The 17,565-nt window shown below is 37.7% G+C and overlaps 1 protein-coding gene across 1 annotated transcript; it reads right to left on the bottom strand.

Annotated features, from left to right (window-relative positions):
• Positions 1–333: 333 nt before the first annotated feature.
• On the bottom strand, positions 334–14,667 carry cd82b (CD82 molecule b). Its single transcript, XM_044124712.1, has 8 exons — positions 14,653–14,667; positions 12,106–12,199; positions 11,652–11,776; positions 9,262–9,336; positions 3,144–3,242; positions 2,226–2,399; positions 1,824–1,907; positions 334–530 (listed from the first exon to the last, which is right to left on the bottom strand). Exons 1-8 carry the CDS (start codon positions 14,665–14,667, stop codon positions 453–455), a joined length of 744 nt encoding a protein of 247 aa, XP_043980647.1. The 3' UTR covers positions 334–452.
• Positions 14,668–17,565: the final 2,898 nt, after the last annotated feature.

Below are 17,565 nucleotides of genomic sequence, written 5' to 3'. Positions count from 1 at the left end.
ATTTATAGTGATAAGCCAACACTTATCATAACGCTTATATTTATAGTATTGTAAGCCTGGGGGGCAAATGAAGCCTGGCAGACTGCCAGGCTTATAATACACAGGGGGAAGCCTGAATTTGGCCCCAATACTCCGTCATAAATAATAAATTCTTAACCTTAAAAAAAAAAATCCCATCAAACGAGTCCATCGTGTGTGTCGAGGATGATTGACAGCTGAGTGTGAATTAGTGAGTGTGGGACATGTTGGGTGAGTGTGTGAGAAATCTGCACAGCTGTCGAGACACGAGAACCTCAAATGGTGAAGACAGCTGTCTTAATTTCTTCGTGTGTGTGTGTGTGTGTGTGTGTGTGTGTGTGTGTGTGTGTGTGTGTGTGTGTGTGTGTGTGTGTGGAGGAGAGGCGGAGGGGAGTCGGTCCATCTGTGTTGAACTGGCTGGCTTCGTGCTCGGCTCAGTACTTCGGTACTTTGGTGTAATCCTCCTGGACGACGCTCTTGCACAGACACATGGAGAGGATCATCCCCAGGAGCTGCAGCAAACAGAGTCATCAGAAATTAAACTCACCAACAAATTATCGAAAAGTCACTGAAAAGTCACCCGAAACTGGGAATATTTCCTCAGAAGTGAAAAAACTTCATTTTAAATATTTGTATTCAAATAATTCACATTTTTCCATGTTTTCTGTAAATAATATCCACTGTGAAACCAGGAGCTGTGAGAATAATCTGACATGTTCTCCACCTCGGTTAGGTTGAATGGGGAGCATCTGTTTTGCCACAGAATATTAAATGCACTTTAACTAGACCATTGTAACACACGAATCTGTTTTGCAGCTCTAGCTTTATGTTTGGGGTCAATAACCTGCCATCGTCCTAAACACACTGTAAAAAATGTCTCTCATTCCAGTAAATACCACCAGCTGTGGTTGCCAGAATTTATACAGTGAAATCTGTATAAACATTCTGTAAAATCTGCATTTATATAATCCATAAATGTAATATACAAATTTTACAGTAAAATCCATATAAATACAGTAAAATTCTCTGGTTACCAGAATTTTACCATACAGGTACAGTAAAATTTAGAGATTTTAGAAATACAATTTTTTTTTAATGGTAAAATCTGTACAAATATACAATAAAATCCATATAAATAGATTTTACCGAATTTATATGGATTTTAATGTATTTATTTAAATGGTAAAACTCTGTGGTTGCCAGAATTTTATCATATTAATAAGAGATTTTACCATATTTATTTACAGTAAAATCCAGATAAATACAGATTTTACCGTATATTTCTAAATCTATAAATCATGCTGTATTTATACAGCAAAATGTAACTTTCACTTCCAATAAAATTTTGGCAATTCTACCGTATAAATAAGTATGTAATTATATGGTAAAATTCTGTTGTTGCCAGAATTTTACCATATAAATGTGGCAAAATCTGCATAAATACAAATTTCATCGCATTTGTACGGTAAAATCTGTATTTATACGGTAATATTCTGGCGACCACAGCTGTCAGTATTTTACTGTAAATTAGAGATGTTTATTTTTACAGTGCACTCAGCAGCTTCCCTGTTCCTGCTAAAGAAAAGTATCCCCACAGCATGATTCTGCCACCACCTCCACTATGTTTTACCATGGAGATAAGCAGGGTGGCATTTAACCAAAACAGAAAACAATGCTTACATTTCTTTGTGTTGAATACAGTGATGTTTGTTTCTGTTACATAAACAATGTGGGAATGCTCACTGGGTCAGAACATTTTCACATCTTTACAGAACATGACAGGAAGTTAGAAATGAACATCCTACCTCCACAACAGCCACCCCAACACAGATCCCCAGGATAATCCCACAGTTATCCAGCAGCCATTTTTCCACGCTGTTTATACAGCCCTGAGAGAGAAAAGCAGAAGTGTAAGAGGAGGAGGGGGTGAGAGGCTGAGAGACCGCAGCAGGACGAGCTCAGAGGCTTTTAACGGCAGAACTGTTGGCTTTGGGTCGGCTCTGTTGGGGGAAAGGAAAACAGGAGAAGCTGCCTGTGACCTTCCTGAAGCACGCAGACCAAACAGCAAACAGCAGAAGCTTCCTGGAGCTCAACAAATGGCGCAGAATAAACAGTGGTCAGTGAGTCCAGCTCTGATTGTGTTCTGCAGAAATGTCACGCTGGAGTCACGCAGCAAACCAAGAGAGGTGAAGAGTTGAGGCACGTACCATTTGAAAGACAGGTGGCTGTGCTGACAGGTGCTCACACAGGCCAAACTCCTTCACGTCGGTTCCCGGGATGGTGTCGTTACGACAGGAGCAGGAGTACAGGTTCTGCGTGCTGTTCTTGATCAAAGTGTTCTCGGACCAGTTACCTGGACCAGTCCACCCACAGCATTTCATCTGGTGACACGGAAGACAAGGAGGTCGAGAGCAATGAGGAGATGGAATTTAAAAAAAGACATGAGAGAGAAGAGAAACGTTTTAAACAGAGTTACTAAACTCCTCATTGATATGATTCTTACCAGACAGAAATTATACACTGTAAAACATTTACAGGTGGTTTAACCTGAAAATGAAATCCACCTGCTGACCTGAAAATGCAATTTAAGTCAAACGAGAAAATAGTTTTGGTTTTAACTCAGAAATTAAAGTTTATGAAGTTGATTTAACAACAAGAGACAAGTTGTCTAAACATTGTTTTTTAACTTCATTAATCTTGAATTGTGAGTTTTAACTTAATGCTGCAATTTAAACAAATAATTAATTCACAATATGCAAGAAAAAAAACTGGATAAATTTATTTGACTTGAAGAGTAAAAGATAATAGACAACTAAATGCAGCTTTAATGTTTTACAGTGTGGGAGATAAATTCAATCTGAGGTACCTGGGAAGCAGATAACAAGTTTTGTTTTCTATGAGATTAAAAAAGGTTTTTAATACTAAAATTTGCCTCTATAATATTAAAGCTTGTTGCAGCTGAGCCATAGATAAATGTATTATCAGTATAAAAATGTATATTTGCATTTACTGAATCAATGTTTTTTTGCTTTTTCATCCTGTATAAAGACACACCTGTATTGTTCCTTTCCCATCAAATGAAGCGTGTTTTATTTATTTTGATCCGGTTGGACTCATTGACTCACCGTCCTCTGAACGAAGTCCCAGGCGTGCTCTGTGGTTTTGTTCTGACCCGTGTAGTTCACTATCAATCCTCTAATGATGACGGACATCTCATGTTTCAGCTGGAGAAAAACAGTCAACAGTTATAGAAAACAGTCAGCATGAGATGAGATAAAACCACACGGGTTCATGTTTACTAACACTGAAATAATGAACAAAGTCAATCATTTCTGTTCATTACCAACCAGAAAAGGATCCATAAGTCTAGATTTTCAGCCTAATTTTTACATTGTATTCAAGTAAGAGTAGCACTACTTCAACATGTTTCACTCAAATAAAAGTAAAAAGTAGCCATCCAAGAAATTACTCAAGTAAAGAGTAAAAACGTTTTAGGTAAAAAGTCAACTTGAGTATTGAGTAACTCAACAAATTATCATTTAACATTTAAAAATGACAACCAGATGGACTACATGTCAAGTTTTAGTAGAAATTTTGGTATTTTAAGGATAGAAATTACAATAATTCATTTGATTAACAAAAAATAACAAAATTAGGAAAAAAGAAAATGTTTCCAAATCAGTGTCTTTTAATAAAAAACTTAAAAACTTTAACAAAAACTGCGGATGTGTGTGTGTGTCTGGTGAATTTTTGATTAAAATTAGGGATGCACCGATTTATCGCCTAGCCAATTTATCGCCCAGCCGATTTCCCTAATTTTGGGAAATTGTTGATAAGACGATTTTTAACCACCAATTTTATATAATATAATTCAACTGCCATCTTCTTCTGCTCTGCTGTGAGACAGGTTTGGCTAGCAGACCGGCCCAGCAGATCAAGTCTATCTGTTTGCTGTTAACAATAGTCATCTCTCTGTTGGCTACTCATCAACTTTATATTTTTTATAAACAAAGAAAATTGGTATCGGACAAAATCGGCAGGTCAGGTTTCTTCTAATATATCGGTAATCGGTTACTGGACAGAAAACTGCAATTGGTGCACCCCTAGTTAAAATATGTTTGTTTTTTATTCAGTGGGTATAAAATCCAGAAATTTTGCTCAGTAAAGAATAGTGATACTTTCAGTGACGTGCGGTGAGGTTCATAGCTGGTGAGGCACTGACGTCATCAGAATCAGATTTGCAAATAGATGCATAGATTGACAGCAGTTTACAGGTTATGTTTCACTTCTGCATCCTTACACATACAAACTGTAGCTCATAAAACACACATTTCGACATGGATGACTACATTACAACAGTTGTAATCGTTTAGCCTAGCTCGCTGTCACTTACTCGGCAGTTGAGGAGTGAACAAGACGAACGTCTGGGATCTTGAGCGCCCCCTGCCATGAGGCAAGAGAACTGCCTGCCTCACCTCGAACCTGTTCTCTGCCGTTTATAATCGCTCATTACACGAAACACGTTACACAAACACAGTTGGTGACAAAAAGCACTGTACATTATATACATAAGCTAAATTATTGGAAATAAGTTCACATATTAAATTTGTTTAAACCAGGGGTTTTCAAAGTATGAAAGGGTGAGCCCCCCTCCAAGGAGCACAATGCCTGCTGCGCCTCCCAAAAAAAAACGTGAAGGTGGAGTTGTAAAAACTCCACCTTCAGCCCCGCTCTGGCCAAAACCAGTGATGGCATAGTTACTTTGAAAAAGTAACTTTAATCGGACTACTGATTACTCCTTGAAAAAGTAACTTAGTTATATTACTGACTACTTGACTTGGAAAGTAACTAAGTTACATTAAAAGTAACTGTTTAGTTACTTTCAGCAGCTGCTAACAACAACGCTCTGCCTCCTGTGAAAATTACATTGAGCTTTGTACTTGTACTTAATTGTAAGCTATTTTATAATGGTAACATCAACAATGTGTCTCCACTGATAAGGTTGAACTGAAGAGGAGATTGTACAAAAAATAAAAAACGTGAATAATTTGTGTGGTCCTCTGTTGTCTGGAAAACTCTAAGAAGGATTTTAAAGCCCCCCCTCCCCCAGCCTCCAGATTCTGCGTTACGGCCCTGCGTTTGGTGTCACAGCACAGAGCTCCTCCTGCAGCTCCACAGCTCAGATGGCTGCACAGATTTGTGACACTTACAGTAATATTAATAATTATAATGATGTTAAGTTGCCATTATAACTATTGGAAACTACGGACACGTTCATTCGTGGCTGTTTTCCCGTTTATTGCGCTGTTCATATTGGTCTCGATGTTTGCAGTTTTCTGGAGCGCAACGCGAAACTCGACGTCATTCAGGGGTAATATATTAACTTGACATCAACAAAGACACAGCGGGACGAATCCTCCGGGAAATGATGGACAGGGAGAGACTGACTAAAACTACCTTAATGACGGACAAATTCTGGGATTTATTATGAGTCTCTGCTTATTTCCAAGCCCAAATGAGTAACTTCACGTTCAAAAACGAGCCCAAAAAGGAGCAACCAGCAACTCGTAAAATTTTCAAACGACTTTAAAAAAAAATGAAGCCCAAAGCCGTTTATAATAATCGGACTTGGCGACAGAAACTCAAAATAGTTCCAGTTTTTCCACCAACAAAATGCGCATCTCCCTCCATTGTTTACATTTCTGTCGCATAGAGACGTCGGTCACTCGACAAGACGAGTAGAGGAAATACGATTAAATAACAAAAGAAGATAGTAACGCAAAAATGATTTTGATAAGTAACTGTAGTCTGACTACTGGATTTGAAATAGCAACGCGTTAGATTACTCGTTACTGAAAAAAGTGGTCCGACGTCAGTAACGTTACTGACATCACTGGCCAAAACATCCTCTAAGGGGGGAAACATTTCCACTGATCCCCGCTCCACACGCGCACCCCACAGTACCAACTTTTTCCTAAATCCACAGAGTTGATCGTGCGTAAAAGACGTTTCTCTCACATCAGTAGACAGCAAGCAGATAGCTTTTCCGGTTTATTTTTTCCCTCGCACCGCGCCTCCCCTAAAGTGCTCTGGCGCCCCCCAGGGGAGGCGCGCCTCACACTTTGAAAACCGCCGGTTTAAACCATTTTATTGACGCCGTACAGCAACATGCTCTCTCCGCTTAGCAGCCAGCGCAGAGCCAGGCGTTGCGCAATCCAAGGTGAGGCAGAGCTCGCTGCTGCCTCACCGGCATCGCTTCCAAGCATTTGAATGGGAAAATAAGAAAATTCAGCGATTTTGAACAAATAAAAATCGAAATTGGTGAAGCTACATGAAAAATAAATATTTTTTAGTACAAACCACCGGATGAATATAACAATTTAAATTACTTTATGATTATATATTTTCTTTCTTTCCATGATGGCTGGTGAGGCACTGCCTCACCTGCCTCCCCTGACCGCACGTCACTGGATACTTTATAATAAATTTAGTAAATTTAACTGAGTAAATGTATCTAGTTATTACCAACTCTGCATTTTTTTTTACCGCCTTTTACAGACTAAAGTGTTAATTATTCAAAATCTAGGCCCTGCATGTCAGCAAATCTCTTCCCACAGTGAATCATCAACATTCATGTCTCATGTTTCTCAGCAGAACGCTGCAGTTCACACACATGTAGCTCCATGTTGAAGCTTCGCAGAACTGCAGCTGAGGTCGGGACCGGCTCCATGTTTATGTGTGTGCGACCGCAGAGAGGAGCAGCGGCGATGCAGATTCATGACAAGCGAGAGCCGCGCCCGTTTCTGGGAAGGAGCAGCGCCCTGCCCTGCCCTGCGGCGAGCCCTAAACACAGGGAGTGTGTCGGAGGCTGCAGACCCACATGTGACCAACACACACACACACGCACACGCACACACACACACACACACACACACACACACACACACACACACACACGCACACACACACACACACACACACACACACACACACACACACACACACACACACACACACACACACACACACACACACACACACACACACACACACACACGCACACACACAGCTGGAAGCGCATCCACCTATCCCGCTGTTCAGAGAATAAAACATGGCCGAGACTCTGATGTGGTCAAACAAAACACTCCCCCGGAAACAAACACCAAAGAATGGATCCTGAAATAATCCATTATTTCTGTGTAATCTGATAGGATCAGTTCAGCTTTTTGTCTTCTATTTTATCTCTGCTTTATACAATCGAACATGGAGAAGCAACGTTTAGTTTCATCAGAACAAGAATCCAGAGGAAGTCCTACTAGTTTATAAGTTACAGACTATTTATTCTTAAACATGAGGAACTAACATGTAGTTTTACACTCTTTTGTTTACTTTTTTCCTTTTGCTCTTTCCTTTGGTTTGTTGTTTTTTATTTCCTTCTAATTCACGTAAAGCACTGAAATTGTGCAATATAAATACATCTACAATACCTTAAATAAACTGCCTCAGTTTTAAAGGCACAACCAGTCATGGTGTAATGATAAAATAATAATTATTATTATTATAATTATAACTGAGATATTAATAATAAAGAAATTGCACTGGTTTCTCTAACGTCTGCAGCCGGGTTATGCCACAACATCTGGATACACCAAAATTATTAATATTATAGTTTGGCTTAAGGAACAAAGAACATTTATTAGAATATTTGTGAATTATTTTCCCTTAATTTTTACAGCTTTTTTTTTTTACTGCCTTAAGTTTTTTAAATATTTACTCTTAAATTTGAGTAAAAATCATTTGGAGTTTTTGTTGTTTTCCCCAACAGAATCGGGCAAATTTTATTTAAAAATAAATGTATTTACCACTATATTCAATAACACAAACTCATTCAATAAATTAGAATAACTTTCAAAAGTCTGTTTATTTCAGACGCTCCATTGCATTATATAGATTAATAAGACAAAGAGTGAAGAAAAACATTTTATTATGACAATTATCATGATAATTTTCTGCTAACGAATATAAACACAATGTTTAAATAAAACCTATTTTTAAAGACAAAAATGTGGGCTTAATTAAAAGTATATCAGATACTTTTAATTAAAAGTACTTTTAGTCTGCCAAACATTTCCAGACGTATTTTCTTATTTATTGAAAAAGACTTTAGTTAATCCTATGGCACTTTACAAGAGAAATGGGTCTAATTCAGAAAGAAATATAGGATACATCTATTTATTTAACTCTGCGTCCTAATTAAAGTAATTCTAAAGTAAATATACTGGAATGTCTGATCATTTTGAGTGCTGTTAATCTAAATCTAAATAGTCCTACAGTTTATTTTTTATTCATAATTCAGCAGAAGTGTTTACTGACCCTAAAGTAATCATTTCTGGGGTAACATTTGTCGTTATTAACATAACAAACCCAAAGACGTCCTGCAGGGGGAACAGAGAGGACAATGAAAACAATCCCTTCTCTACTTCCTGCATTGTTTTTCTTCTACCCGGATCTGAAGTCATTTCAGTTACAAACTGACTTCCTGTGGGTTTCCGTTCGATCATCTGCACCGTGTTTCATCACAGGATGCAGCAGGTTCCCTTGCGGGTTTTAACGCGACACCTACATTGACTGCAAAAACACTCCAATACAAAGTATTTTTCTTCTAGTTTCTAATTTAAATATCTTCGTTGACTTGGAATAATACAAAACTAACTTACAAGTAACTTCTCAGAAAGAAATGTGAGCTTGTTTTGGGTAAATAATTTCTTAATATTGATGACAAAAAGAACATGGGAAAAATGTTTTGTTTTAAGTGAAATAATCTGCCAGTGGAACTAGAACTTGGTTGCTAGGTGACGTCCTTGGCTTGGCTGTGGTTGCTAGGTAACGACAAACTGCCAGTAGATAGTAACAGTCCACTGCCAGTGGAACTAGTATTTTTCATTAATATTTAGGAATTATTAACTTGAAACAAGCTCCTATATCTGCTGAAAATTTACTTGTAAATTACTTTAGTCCTATTTTAAGTAAACTAAGATATTTGCACTAGAAGCTAGAAAAATAAAATACTTGGTAAGACTTTTTGCAGTGTTCAGCCGGTTCCAGCTGTGCCCACAGTAGGAAATGCGGTGAATGAGAAACGCAGGTTTCAGGGTAGCTCTAGGCCCAACAATTCACAGAAATTTTATTTTTTTTTAAATCAAAAGTTTAAGGAGGAGAAGAAGAAAGTGAAGCGTGTCTCACCGGATCTCTCTGTATGTAAATGAGAACAGCAGCAGTGACCTGAGCGATGAGGATGAGCAGAAGGCAGGTGAAGTACTGCGGAAATAAACAGGAAATAATATTTAACAGAAAATACAGAAGGCATTTCAATAGTAACACAAAAGATTTATGCCTCAAACCTGTCACATTTAATAAAAAAAAGAAGTAGCACGGAGTCACGTTTATAAAAAAGCAAAAGCTTTCACTTCCTCTTTTAGCTGGAAGTGAAAGCTTTATCATGTTGGATTTATCATGTTGGATTTACAAAATAAATTGAAGAGATTTCAGAACCCTCCGTAGTTAAGAATGCCTGCACTGTAAAACATTTGAGCCGGATTTAGTTGTGTCTACTATCTTCTACTCTTTAAGTCAAATAAATTTATCCAGTTTCAGATTTTGAACCTAAATGTGAGTTTGTGAAAGATAAACTTACAGCAGTAAGTTGTGTTAACTTTTTATTAATTTAGTCAAACCTCCAAGAGTTGAATAAACCAGAGTTTTTAGGTTAACACTTAAAAAAATTGAAAGAAGAAAAAGACAGCAGTGGGAACTATTTCCCAGAATGCTTAGCGGCATGTTTTTGTCTCCTGAGATGGAAGTGCGTTACATTGATCTGACTCTTGTGTTTTATGAAGGCAAATGTTCATTTTAATGCAATTCTCAGTTAGCAAAGCTTGAGGATAATGTCCTGTTCACACTAAATGTTTCTGAGCTGAATTCATTGGGATGTTTAATAAAATTCATTATCAGATCACAAATTTTGTTCCTGCAGTTTGAAACAAGAATTTAAATTATTGTAAAGTAAAATAAGTATTTATTTTAACTTGATATTGTGAGTAAAATAATAGAGAAATGTGGCTCTTTAACTATTGTTTTCTTGCATATTGTGAAATAATTATTTGGTTTAAATTGCAGCATTAAGTTAAAACTCACAATTCAAGATGAATTATGTTAAAAAACAATGTTTAGACAACTTGTCTCTTGTTGTTAAATCAACTTCATGAACTTTAATTCCATGAAGTTGAAATTAAAACCAAAACAGGTTTTAACACAGTCAAACTTATCAGGGTTTAACTTGTTAAGTCAACAAGTTTTCTTGTTGACATAAATTGCATTTTGAAGGCAGCAGGTGGACTTTCATTCATCTAAATGTTTTACAGTGTGTGGGTTGAGGCGGTTTGTTCGCCGCCAGCTGGTCTCTGTCACTCAGAGAAGTAGGTCACGTCGGTTCTTTAGTTAACCCCCAGCAGGTTTAATGCTGCTGAGGTCACCCACTCCTCCCCACTCTGGTGGAAGCCGCCCCCCACATCCCTGCGTTTATCTCCAGCACCTCCCTCCTCTCAGCCTCACACAGGAGGAGGAGCGTTCAGAGGCTTTGCTGTCAGCAGGAATGCATCACATAATATTAACCAGGCAGGTGGAAATTAAAAATTACAAAATGCCATGAGGGGTTTTGTATTGATATACGAGGATTACAATCTGTAGATCGCCGGTTCGATTCCCGGTCCCTGGACTCTTCACCCACGTTTCCTGCTGGTTTTGGTCAGATGAGCTGATGGTGCAAAATTTGCAACCTCTGCCAATAAATATGTTTTTATTGAAAGAAACTGATTTGGTAAAATTTTATTTTACCTTATTTTGTTGTGAATTCTGAATTATTGTAATTTTTGTGCCTAAAATACCAAAATTTCCACGTAATTTTATGTCATTCTCTGTCTGATTATGCATTTTTTTAATTTTAAAAATTACACTTTTTACATTTCTTTTTACTTTTACCTGAGAAAATTTTTACTATGAAGCATCACAAAATTTATGAATTTTCTACCCACTGAATGAAAAACAAACATGTTCAAACAAAAAATCAAAAGACACAAAGCTGCAGTTTTTATGAAAGTTTCATAAGTCTTTTATTGAAAGAAACAGATTTGGAAAAATTTTCTTTTTGCCCGATTTTATTGTTTGTCATCAATATGAATTATTGTCATTTTTGTTCTTAAAATACCAAAATTTCCACTTAACTTTACATTTTGATTTATTTGATGATGCAATTTTTAAATATTACATAATCGATCATTTGATCAGTTACTTGAGTAGACTTTTTACCAAATACTTTTTTTCTTTTACTTGAATAATATTTTGGGTGCTACTTTTTACTTTCACTTGTGTAAAAATATGTTGAAGTAGTGATTCTCTTACTTGAATATCATTTTCAGATACTCTACCCACCTCTGCAAGTGAGAGTAGCAATAATTCATAATGATATTCTCAAGTAAAAGTAAAAATACTTGCAAAAGTACATTTATTCTTTAGTGCTAGTTAGTGCTGATCTGATCAGCGGTGATGAAACAGGCTCTGTGTGTGTTTCTCCTCACCAGTCCCAGCAGGCAGCGGATTTCATAGATGGCTCCGATGCAGCCGAAGAAGCCCATGGCCATCGTCAGAGATCCGACTCCGATGAGGATATACGAAGCCACCTTCACCGTGTCAGAAGATTCTTCTGCAGAAGACGGAGAAAACGCAGACAACACTAAATAAACAGCAAAATGCAGCTTTAACTCAGCTAACCCTTAATTTGGTCTTGCACTGTTTACCCTGAGTTATAATTGTTCACAGACTAAACACTTTTTTATTCAAATCAAAGCATTTCTCTGTGACAGATTATTTTATTTTGCCACCAGGGGGAGTTGGACTGGGACAACTGGGACTGATTAATTGATTTCAGTTGTTGGTATGTGGAGAGGGAGAGATGCAGGAGGAGCAGGAGTCTAAAAACAGAGATGCAGAGTTGAAGAGGAGATGAACGGGAGCCATTATGTGGCTCTGTACTGTCTGTGCCGGAGGAGGTCCAGAGACGGAAAACTCTGTCTGAAGATGGAGCCAGAATCTGCCTTGCTGAAGAAAACGAGGAGGACTCGTCAATCTGAAATATAAAAACTGTCACAGAATCTCCTCTACAGGAGCTAAAATTCAGAAATGCACCTTTTAAAGGTCAACAACGATCTCTGGGTTTCTTTACGGGTCTGACCTGCTGATTCAAATTGTCGTTCTAAAAAAATAAAGTCCATAATCTGGCACTGCATTGTGGGAGATCTAGACAGAAGAAAGGCTTTAGCTCAGTGGGGCCAAACTCATTTTCCTCTTGGGCCAAATCAAGTCCATGAATGTTCTTAAAGGGCCGGTTGTGCCAGAATGTATTGATAAAATCTGTTAAACTGTTAAAATATAAATAAATTCTTAAAATTAAATAATACTGAACATTTTTTCAGTCCCTCCACGATTTCGAGATTGTTTTTGTGATTTTGTTTTTTTATTTGTAATACAAAAAAAATATCTGGTAGTAATTTAGAAATATTTTTGCTTATTTATGATGTAAATGTGACTTTTTATTACTCATTACGGATCATTATGGATTATAACTTGACATTAAGTGAGGCTGAGGCAGCTGTTTAGTAGAAGTAATAAATACTGCCACCTGCAGGTGGGAGTAAATCATCACTTAGATCCAAAGTTTTTCATCACTTTTGCAAAAAATCTGCAACAAACTAAAGTGCAAGGATTTGGTGACTGAGTGAATTTCCACAATAACTCACAAGAAACTGGAGGGACTAATTGATGCAATTTGGCAGTAAACGGATAAAAACTGCTTTGAATTGAATGATAAAATAATACTTAAACGCAGGTTATCTTGACGGTTTAATTTATGTGTCACTTTAGAGTGCAGAGGGCCACATAACAAAGAGAGAAATGGTCAATTTTGAACCCTGGAACTGATTGATGCATTAATAGTTTTAATATCTATTGAATTTAAAGTAACAAGAACTTGGAATAAGAACTTTTGTGCATCTTTTACTTCTGAATGTGAATAAAGAACAAAAACAATTTGATCAAAGTTGAAATACATTGCAAAAACACAAAATCTTAAGTATTTTTGGTCTAGTTTCTAGAGCAAATATCTTAGTACACTTGAAATAAGACAAAACTAACAAGTAACTTTTCAGCAAGATAAAGGAGCTTGTTTTACGTGAATAATCCTTTATTCTGATGAAAAACACTAGCTCCACTGGTAGATTATTTCACTTCAAATAAGGGAAAAGTGTCTTGTTATAAGTGAAGAAATCTGCCAAATGACAAGCATTTTTTCAAAATTATTGTATTAAAACAAGCTCATATTTCTTGCTGAAATGTTACTTGTTAGTTAGTTTTGTCTTATTTCAAGTCAACTAAGATATTTACACTAAAAACTACACCAAATTTACTCGTTAAGATTTTGTTTTTGCACTGTAGAAAAATAAAAATAATCTCCTCAGTCTTTTTATGTTAGCTTGCCTACTTGTTATCTCAGGATGCAGACTGTATTCTCATGCGAAAGGCAAATAAGCTTTCTGCCTTGCTGCGGGACATTATCCTATCATGTACCAGCTTTTCTATACATCAAAACAGGAAAATCCTGTTTCTTCAAATGTTGTAAAGTGAAACAGTGAAGAAAAAGCTTTTAAAAAATTCATATGATGTTACACCAAAGAAGTGCTGACTTTACACGGGCTACCGCAGCGGCTCATGTTGGGTCGGTTTGAGATGTAATTTAAGGCCGAACACACTCGGGTGAACATATGCTAACCGTTTATGTGGCTGCAGGGTAGCATTCAAAGGAAGGGAGAAATCTTGTATATGAAACACACAGCTGAAACATGTCATTTAGGATCTCCAAACACACACACCGCTTCCCAAACACAACCAGACTGCAAAAGCAACATATGTCCTTATGTTTCTTTAGCAATATAATTACATGAAAGATTTAGGGTGTGAAAGAAAAACATTCAAGAGGAAGCGTCAGAAGAGGCGGTAAAGTGAGATTAATAAAAAAGGGTAATGCTACGTTCACACTGCACACTAATTCAGATTTTTTTTGTTTAATGCGACATGTACATATCAAACTTTATCGAGTGCGACCCAGACAGACTACTTGGATATCTGATCTTTTCAAATGTGACCCGAGTCTGAACGGCTTGAACGGCTCGTCCTAACTGAACGTCATCGATTCTCGACAAACGTCACCATTCTGCGTCCTGATACGAGCAAGCGAGAAGAAAAACAACAACCATGGCGGACGATAATTAGAATTAAGTTGTTATTGTGCTGGTTCCGGTTGGATAATAACTTGAAAATTGTAAACTATGGTCCACCGTTAGCATCCATGTTTACTTCCGCAAACACTGAGCAATACTTCTTCTTCTTTTTTCTTCTTCTTCTTTTTTATGGCAGTTGGCAAGCAACTTTTAGATGTGCATTACCGCCATCCACTACTTCTTCTTCTGCTGCTTTTCTATTATGGCGGCTCGCAACAAACATTCATGTGCATTTACCGCCACCTACCGTGGGCGTCAACATGGAGCGTTACTTCTCAGTGTTGACTTCTACTTTTTTAGGTCGGTTGGCAAAACGCTCTCAATGTGTGACGTGTTGCGCCCTCTACTGCACATGCGGGAACTTTCAGGTCGTTTGCAGTTTACATTGGTGATCCTATATAAGTCGCATATGTGAAATACGAAGCCAAAAAATTTAATATATAAATAAATAATTTCACAAAGAATCGGATTTGCATCACTTCAGGCTGCAGTGTGAACAAAGCCTATGTGAAATTTTGGTTTGTGTCAATTTCCTGTAAACAAGTCCTAATGTAACAGTTTATAAAGTGTAACAAGATATCTGACTGCTGGATTAATCCTTAATCTCAGACCTAATCAGCAAGTTTTTTTTATCTTTTTACTTGTGTAATCTCAAACAAGTCTTGCATCATCTCTGTCAATCTGCTGGCTGAATGACAGCTGCAGGGCACCAGATACTTCCTCTTGCTTTGGTGCATTTCTCTGTGGTAAAACCAAAACAACTAATGCACTCAACACAGAGCATTTGCAAAAATATTCACACCACTGCAGCTCCGTAACACTGAGTCGCAATTAAGAGGATTTTCTGTGGTAGGCCAGCATGAAGTAGTGGATTACAGGGAAGTGGGAAGCTTTAAAAGAATATAATTTTTGAAAAGGCCCAGATCCTAGTGATGGATCGCGCCATTTTTTTCCCCTTCCAATATCGTAGGTTTAATACCTATTTGATATGATACAGAAACCAGGTGCTGAAGTGACTAAAAGTGTTTCTTATTTTAGATACAGACATTAATTAACTAAATTATTCTTACGGTATGTAAGTAATTGTCAATAACAATGACTTGCATACCGTAATAAAAACAATTAATAACTAAAAATTTAAATAATGTTACATTTGAATTCAGCTCCACCAATTTTGAGCTTTTCTTCCTTCCAAATTTGCTCCAGGTCAGTTTTATAAAGTCTGTTCCTGGTCTCCCCACAGCATGATGCCTCCACCTGTATGGCATACTCAGGGTGCTGCGCACGGTTTGTTTTCTGTCGCATAATGTTTTTCACACATGTACCCTCACCTGACCACAGAACTTTCTAAGTGTTTGTTGTGCTCTCATGGCCTACTTTAAGCTGCAAACAGGGACTTCCAGCGCGACGTTGATAATAAACCAAATCTATTTTCCTCCTACAGCAGGTAAATACAGTGGAGGTTTCCTAACAGCTCAAAGCTAAGAGTCAGGCTGACTGGTTAGGAGTCTGTCCGTGGCTTAAACAAAAGTGCTTTTTATGGAAGTTTCCGTTCAAGTTAGAAAAACTTAGGTTGACTTTTCAGCCAGTTTCAGTAGCTCCCACTCAGACCTGAGCTCCCCAGCTGTGGCACAATAAAGGATATTTATATTCTGCCAACCTGAACATGACCAGAGCCACATGTTTAGCTTGCATACAGCCGGTATCAAACCACAGTTCACATTGTGACCAGATTTTAAAAGTAAACACCAGCGAACCGGCGCTGCGCTGAGTTTTAAGTTTATGCTGGGTTTAAACAGTCTGAAGAAGAGCGATTTCAGCCCCCAGCTCCCTGCTGGTCTCTCTAAACGAACTCTACTTTGGAGCACGCCCTGGTTCACATTCCTCCTCTCCAAGGCTGACGTCTGTTTAAGCACATGGCAAGCAGTGTTTTGGCAAACGCCGCTGACACAGATTTATATTACCCCAGCACTGGAGGAAAACATCGACTTCACTGTGTCAATGTAGAAACCTCCACTAAAAAGAGAAGTTCTGTTCGTTGAAAGAGAAATACCACAATATTCACATAGTTTCCCTGCCTGAGGTCAGTCAGACAGCTGCAGAAGACTCTGCTGGTAGAAATCATAAAGAATAGCACATTGAAAACACAGAGATCCTGTTTATGGCCAGGCAGTGGTACAATGTTTGAGGGGAACATTTAGAGTCAATAAACAGAGCTGAGTTCAGCTTTTGCTCCTCCACACAGTGGGAAAGATTTCCAGTGAAGTTAACTAAGGCTAAGTTCTGGAGGAATCAGGCACAAAAATACGTGCTGGAGAGGCGGCCATTACAAGTGGCCTATCTTTAACAGGTTAGGATGGGTCTATGGGCGATACAAAACATGTTCATTACATTATTTTGCACAAAGTCATTCTTAGATAATGAGATTTCAGTCTGCTCAGTTCTGCCTATCTTGATTTCCTTTCAGAATGAGCCATTTTATGACCTCCTGTCACTTTAAATCTAAATAAGCTGCTGCTTAAACTCAACATTTGCACTCGCACATGAAAATGGCAGTAAACAGATGTGCAATTATACAACCGTACATCTTTGAAAAGCAATAGTAGATCCTTCTGCACAACCAACAAGACTGTAGCAAGTGGTTTCTGGATGGTAAAGCAACAACACTTGTCTTTTCCAGCAGCCATTGTACAGTGTATTGACCCTTTGCACATGGCGTCACTCTCTTCAGAAATCTGCCTGCTCTGACACGACGAACATCAAAACAACCACTGTCAAAACTAAACACCCGGTATCCTAAAATCACTTTTATTTAGTTGATTTCACTTTAAAAATGATCATAGGATGCTGCGAGGTCAGCTGCACAAACAGACAAGTATACAAACTTGTCATTTTATTTTATAACTATTAATGAGAAAAGATACGGCAGCGATGTTTAGCAGCCATCAGTCATAATGACTGTCAGCCCTCGGAGTATTAATGACTCAACAATATGAGGTTTTTGAAATGGTTTGTTTTCCAAACACCAAAAACATAATGTCAAAAAATGTCTGGGTGTTTTCTTTTAAGTGCTTGGCTTGTTTATATAAACAGTTGAGACACACAGGGGAATATAAAAATGTGCTAAATGTGAATTTTGCATAATGGGGTCCCTTTAAAA

The sequence above is a fragment of the Gambusia affinis genome, linkage group LG08 (genome assembly GCF_019740435.1).
Source record: "Gambusia affinis linkage group LG08, SWU_Gaff_1.0, whole genome shotgun sequence".
Taxonomy (NCBI): Eukaryota; Metazoa; Chordata; class Actinopteri; order Cyprinodontiformes; family Poeciliidae; genus Gambusia; species Gambusia affinis.
The sequence above is the reverse complement of the archived record's forward strand: the minus strand, read 5'-3'. Positions and strand labels throughout refer to the sequence as shown.